The sequence below is a fragment of the Callorhinchus milii genome, unplaced genomic scaffold (genome assembly GCF_018977255.1).
Source record: "Callorhinchus milii isolate IMCB2004 unplaced genomic scaffold, IMCB_Cmil_1.0 Scaffold1, whole genome shotgun sequence".
NCBI classification, from domain to species: domain Eukaryota; kingdom Metazoa; phylum Chordata; class Chondrichthyes; order Chimaeriformes; family Callorhinchidae; genus Callorhinchus; species Callorhinchus milii.
Genome location: NW_024704742.1, coordinates 23,874,510 through 23,881,407, shown reverse-complemented (window position 1 = coordinate 23,881,407; position 6,898 = coordinate 23,874,510). Strand labels below are relative to the sequence as shown.

At 40.6% G+C, this 6,898-nt stretch overlaps 1 protein-coding gene across 2 annotated transcripts in view; it reads right to left on the bottom strand.

Annotated features, from left to right (window-relative positions):
* Window positions 1–94: 94 nt before the first annotated feature.
* Window positions 95–6,898, bottom strand: part of fhip1aa (FHF complex subunit HOOK interacting protein 1Aa) — a 68,025-nt gene continuing 61,221 nt past the window's right edge. For both annotated transcript variants that reach the window (XM_007904017.2, XM_007904018.2), the window contains 2 exons: window positions 3,664–3,799; window positions 95–1,967 (listed from right to left, as the gene is read on the bottom strand). In XM_007904017.2, the coding sequence (XP_007902208.2) occupies window positions 1,732–1,967; window positions 3,664–3,799 (372 nt within the window). In that variant the 3' untranslated portion in view covers window positions 95–1,731. The remainder of the gene's footprint in view (window positions 1,968–3,663; window positions 3,800–6,898) is intronic.

Genomic DNA, 6,898 nt, shown 5'->3' with positions numbered 1-6,898 from the left:
GTGTGCTCAGCAACCTGGAGTAGACTGATGTTGACTTTAATACAACTTGAGAAAATGTCATTTTAAGAATGGAATCAGTTGCTTTAGAATAGCTAAGTGTAGGATTGACAGATTTTGATCCTGCAACCAAGTCTTTTCAGTTTGGTTAGTTTCTATTCGGGTGCATTCATTCATGATGGTTGCCCCTGGAGTGAACAAATGTATGCGAGACAAATAGATTGCAGTGCGTGCAGATCATGCTTTTGATTTGCTCAATAGCTATATAAGTTAAATTCATCTTGCATTATGTAACAAAATAAGATGTGTAACCATGAGTGAGATGCAGATTAGTGCCTGTGGGACTCTTGAGGAGTAAAATGGGGGAGAAGTGGGGGGTGTTTTACAATTTGATGATTGGTGTACTGTAGGAACCTTTTACCATATTTATACGCTGATAAAATTACTCAACAATTCAATGACCATTTTTGGAAAACTTTAATGCCTAGTTTTTTTCCAAAATTTTGAACTCCAACTTTAGGTTGAGGAACAAAACAAGATACTTGTGCTTGAAAATAAAACTTGTCCCAGACCTAGTAAAGAGATCCTTGATAACCTCCAGATATAAATGGCAGCTTCCACAGTGATACACATTTTAGAAACTACCGCCAACGTTTAGTGTGTATTTTACTTTTTTAGGCATCTTATCTTCAGAAAGAAGTTTACAATTTACTTATGAATGCCATTGACCCTTTGAGATGTAGAATAGGATTTTAGTGCCAAATTAATATACTTCATTCATGAATCAAAATACACGTGTATATTTTTTGATATTCTAGTTGTACGTTTTGAACAAGTGGCAAAACAGGAAGTATGCGTTAGGACCCAACATTTGAGCACTCAAATGGTTAACACAGTGAAGTCAATGAATGACCATTTATGAGTTTCTCTTTCCCCCCCAAAAAAATCAACAACAACCTACTATAAATACAATACACAGATCTACTTGTGAGCATAAAAATGTGCTTGAGGCTACACCACAATGAGCAAACCTTATTTCAAATCCACATCTGCTGCTTTAAAGTAGCTGAACAATTACACTCAAATCCTCTTATCACCAATACACATTTAGGGTTTTGAGAACAATTTGTCAAGTCAGAAAAGACGAGACAAATTTAACTTAAGTGGAACGATTATTTTCCTTATCACAATGTCAAAGTCTTGTTCTGAAATGTTATCCTCTCATTTCATCTTTGGTACCACTTGCAGAGCAACATTGCAGGATCATTGTTAGTTTTTTTAAATAGATTGTTTTTCATCATTATAAATGTTCACACCTCAAATCTATAAACATAGAATCATATTTACTATAAAATAATATAATACCCTCTGCCATTTAAAGAATGAATACATTTTTGCCTCTGTAAAATTTACATCCATTGCAGCTTGCATAGTTTCAATTCCATATTCTAAAATAAGGCTGCTGCATATTAAAAAGCAAACTTGAATACAGAATACTTGTAATTTGTAGAAAACAACTCCATATCATGGAACTATCGTTCGAGAAAACAGTTCCAATTTTTCCTCCATATCATTCTCAGCACCTCTTCCACTATAGTTAAGGCTTGGAAATGTTGTTCACGAATTTAAGAGGTATTTCTTAGCAAAAGGATATGTTTAAAAAAATCTTTTTAAAAAAACTAGGACATTTGTAGATTAAAAACATTTCCTTAAGGTTTGCTATTGCAGGATCGGTTATTCTTCACATTCTTCTAGTGGTGTGTGAGATAAGATGGAATGTTCCTGTGCAATTGCTGCAAGTTCCTTCAAAAATTCTGTGAAGATGACAGCTGCATGGATGGTGTTTTTCACATGAGAGGGAGGAGGAGCCACTGACTGTTGTAGATTGCTTGAAAGTGGCTGCAGTGCATTTTGGTGACTACTCAGGATCTTGTGTCCGTTCTCAGCAGCACGTTGACTGTGCTTATTCTCTGCAAGAGAAATTTAAGAGGAGGCTGGGAAAAAAAGCCAATTTGCATTTTGTTCGGAAACTATACATCTGGAATAAATTCCAAATTCCCAATTAGCTCCATTTCTTCCACATATTACATTTAAATTGAGGCTGTTGTTTGTTCATCCTCATTCATTCAATCTCCAAGTGCAAAATGAACACCCCAAAAATCTATCAGACAAAGTCCCTTTAAACTTATATTTCACCTCAGCTACTAGTATACCGTGATGTGTTGTATACTACACACAAGTCAAGTGTCTGATCAAATCAGGGTTAAAATGCCAAAATCCAAATTTGGGTCTGATAACCAGACTTTAGGATTGTGGGTCTTTGAAAGGATCTATAAGACTATGATTTTCAGGTGGCATAACAAACTGAGGAGGTTCTAGATGACCCTGTGAACCTTAAGTTTAAGTTGCAACTTTTTACTTTATCAATCACCTAGAATTTTCAAATCTTAAAAATGGTCTAAATACAAAACAAATGCTGTTGAATTGAATTCAATACATTTATAAATGTTTTTGAGAGGGTAGAGGTGGCACGGTGGGTTAAAACCTTGTCTGTTTATTCAGAGGCAATCCTCCAATTTCGCCCAAACTGATCTTGATCTTCTGTACAAGTTATACAAACCTTATGTGAAATAATTTTGGGCACTGCAATTAGTTGCTGGTGGAAATGAGATCAACACCAGAAAATGACAAATTACATAAAAAGAACTAGGAAAAACTGACTTCCAAATTGGGACTGAATGTGTCTCAAAGATGTGATAAGGCGCTATATCAAATGCAAGGATTATTATTTTTATTATTAAGGCTGAGCCCATGAGGGATTTCAGCCCTCTGATTTCTATGTAATACAATATTTAGTTTACTACTGATAGTAATCAGAAGCAGAACACTGATGATTTTTCTCCCCAGTCAGAGTACAGAAGCTATTTGCAGTCCCGTTATACAAATCACTGATGGAATTGGGATCTTCTGGGTCTCCATGGCTCAGTTTTACAAACACCGTCATTTAATAATATTAATCCTTGCATTTGATATAGCGCCTTAACACATCTTCGAGACGTTCAAAACGCTTCACAGAACATACTCTTAAGTGAGTTGACTGTATATTTTGTGGGCAAAATGCGGCAGCCAAATCCTGTGCGCAATTGGCTACCACATTTGGCAGAGCTACTGGTATAGTAGTTATTGCCAACATTGAGTACCAAATAGAATTTTCTTTACCCATTTCCTAGAGCTGTTACGCACACCTGGACAAGAATAATGAACAGAAAAATTAAATGTATTTGGGGAATTTTAATGAAGATTCTGAGCAGCAATTTTGATGCCAGATAATAATTGCTATTGCACTGGAGGGAACGGGAAATGATTCTGATATTGCTAGGCATAATAATCAGAATTTACAGCCTAGAATGTGTCATAATTATTGTAAAAAATTGCTGCAGATTTATTAGCACACTCATTAAATCTGTTTAAAAGGAGGTCTTGCTTGGTCTTAAGGGGTCTTCGTGTATGTTTTTACATTTGTACTGTCTTGGTTTCCAATTTTGCTTTTTGATCTTTAGAATAAAAAATAAACTTCAGGAAGTCAGTGGAATTAAGGATCTAATCAAGATATGTAAAGGAAGATGGGAAACATTAAGCATATAAAAAGTTTTAAACAAAAGGTACCTTTGGCTATGAACATGCCTGAAGTGGAGGTTGACACCCGTGAGAGTAAGTAATCCCGAGCTTGGGGCAGGAGAACTAAGACGTCTTCATTTGTAGAAGCAAACTGCTCTGTTTTATTTTTCACAGATCCCAGCACCTATGGAAATACATCAAGCATGGGTTTACCTAACATGTGCTCTATTAGTCCATAAAACAGTCTGACTGTAAGAAATCAGAAAATTAGTTTGAAACATTTTTTCATATTAATATAATAATATTAATAAACTTCAGGAAGTCAGTGGAATTCTGGATCTAATCAAGAGATGTACAGCAAGATGGGAAACGTTAAGCATGTACAAAGTTTTAAAGGAAAAGGACATTTGCCTGTGAACACACCTGAAGTTTATATTAATTTTTCTTATTAATAATATTAGTTATTTGTAGACTTTTTAAAAATATAATTTAAGAGGAAATATGAATAAGATTTCATTTAGATACTAGTATATCAAAGTCCAGCTCTCCTGACAGGACACCACATTCTACAAAGCTTTGAATGTGTAAATTCTATTTCAGCACTTTACTGTATTCAGCAATGTGTCCTGAATACACCATCAGGTCTCTATTCTTAACCATAATCCAAGAAACCCCTTCTGGAAAGAGTGAGTGTTTAGATTATCAAGGAAGCGAAGGATTGAACTTGGTTTGATACTCTTTGTCAACTCACTGCAAGTATCTAAGATTATCTAACAAAACTGTGATGGTAGAACAGCCTGACCATACTGACTGTCGAGGTTCACCCATGACGAATGAGTAGTCGTTAACTCCAAAATCTCCAAAATCCTATTCTCCACCACCCACCACCTCCTCCATGTGCCCTCTCTAGCACCCTCAATCATTACCTCAAATGCCAAGTGAGAAGAGGTCATGGACTCATCCCCCTGCCCCGTGTCCCCGACTACCCACCCTCCCATTCTGTCTCCTCCACCCACCCCTCCTCCGCTCCTACCATGGCCCCTATCTTACATTCCTTTGCCCCCATCTCTCCTTCCTCCCTCTCATCCTCCATCATCCTAATGAAACCGAGCACCTGCTGCCTCAACCCCCTCCCCACCCAACTACTGATCACCCAGCTCCCCCTCCTCTGCTCACTGCTGGCAGACACCATTAACCAGTCCCTCTCCTCAGGATCAGTCCCATTCCCCCTCAAGACTGCTGTCATCGTCCCCCTCCTTAAAAAACCTACACCCAATCCCTCCAACCTCGTGCCCCACCCCGCTATCTCAAACCTCTCCTTCCTGGCCAAAGCTGTGGAATGCATTGCTGCCAACTTCGCGCACACCTCTCCCTCCACTCCCTACTCAACCCCCTCCATTTCGGTTTCCACCCTCCCCACAGTACAAAGACAGCGCTTGTGAAAGTCACAAATGATGTCCTCTCTATCTATGACCAGGGGTCCCTCTGCCTTCTCATCCTCCTGGGCCTCTCCATCGCATTCAACACAGTCGATCACGCCATCCTCCTCCACATCTCCTCCATCATTCACCTCAGTGGTACGTACCTCACTTGCTTGGTTCGAGTCCTACCTTACAAACCGCCAGCACTACATTTCCGCAAATGTTTTTTTCTCGCCCCCACCCAGTCACCTGTGGGTACCCCAAGGCTCCATCCTTGGCCCCCTTCTATTCCTCATCTATATGCTCCCTCTTGGTGATGTTATCCACAGTCACGGGGTTAACTTCCACATGTATGCGATTGACACTCAACTCTACTTCTCCTCCAGCTGCGACCCCAAGTCCTCTGATGTTCTGTCAGCTTGTCTGGCCTGGATAAGTGCAAACTTCTTGCAGTTAACTGTCAGCAAGACAGAAGCTATACTCTTTGGCTCCCATCAAAGTCTTCTGTCCTGCGGTTCAGACTTCTTCAACCTACCTGATCTATCCTTAAATCTCTCTGAACCCATGCGTAACTTAGGAGTCAGGTTCGATCCCCAGTTATCCTGCATCCCCAAAATGCGTTCCCTGGCCAGGACTGCCTTCCTCCATCTCCGCCACATTGCCAGTCTCCGACAATACCTCACACCACAAGCTGCTGAAACCCTTGTCCACGCCTTCGTCACCTCTCGGCTGGACTACACAAACACCCTCCTCGCCGGTCTCCCCTCCACTATTCACAAAATTTAATTAATCCAAAACTCAGCCGCCCGCATTCTCACCCACACTAAACCTACACTAAGCCCGATTACTTCAATCCTTGCCAAACTCCATTGGCTCCCTGTCACAGAGTGCATCGACTTCAAGATCCTCATTCTAGTATTTAAATCCCCCTATGCATTGGCACCTCCCTATCTCTCCAACCTCCTCTCTCCTCACAGCACTACCCACTGCCTCCGCTCTACTGGCTCCAGCCTCCTCCCTGTCCCACAAATCCTCCACTCCACCATCGGTGGCCATGCATCGAGCCACTACACCACAAAGCTATGGAACTCCCTCCTTCAGTTCCTCCACCTTGCCCCCTCTTTTCCTATTTTCAGGTTGGCCTGAAGACCTTCCTCTTTGACAGTGCCTATGGTCAACTTCCCCTCTCCCTGGATCGGCATCAAGCATCATCATTGTTAAACACTCTGGGATGCCATGTGGCGTGGAGAATGCTATATAAATGCAAGTTGTTGTTGTTGGTAAGTTGCCACAGAGTTGCCAATGCTCGTGGACTAAGCAATAACACAACAACATGATTACATTTCTTTAGCGCCTTTCACGTCGGGAGGATGTCCCAAGGCGCTGGACAGTGTACAGTATTTCAGTGATGCATTAAGTATCACTTCTGGGGGGAAATGGGAAAGAGAGAGGACACAAAGAATGGGATTCCTTTCAATGGCAGTCTTCATCCCTGTGTTTGAAACCAATGAGGAGGATTTGTTTCACAGTGCATGAATCAAAGAATTTTATAGCATTTTGTTTTCTTCGACCGTGCTTTCGGTCACCCTCCTATCCCTAACCCCCTCGCCTCCACCCCTCTTAATCCCATACCACCAGCTCGTGTGCGGATCCCTGCCTGTCCAACACCTTGGGACGTCCTCCTGACGTGAAAAGCGCTGTACAAATGTAATTTGTTTTTATTGTTCATACTGATACTGATCTTAAATTCATCTCCCTCACTTAATGGCTCACCAACCAGTAGACACAGATTTGATGATTATCTTAAATTTGGGATTGTAAAGGAAATAGTTACAAATAAGTTAAGGTTAAATGCTGAGGGT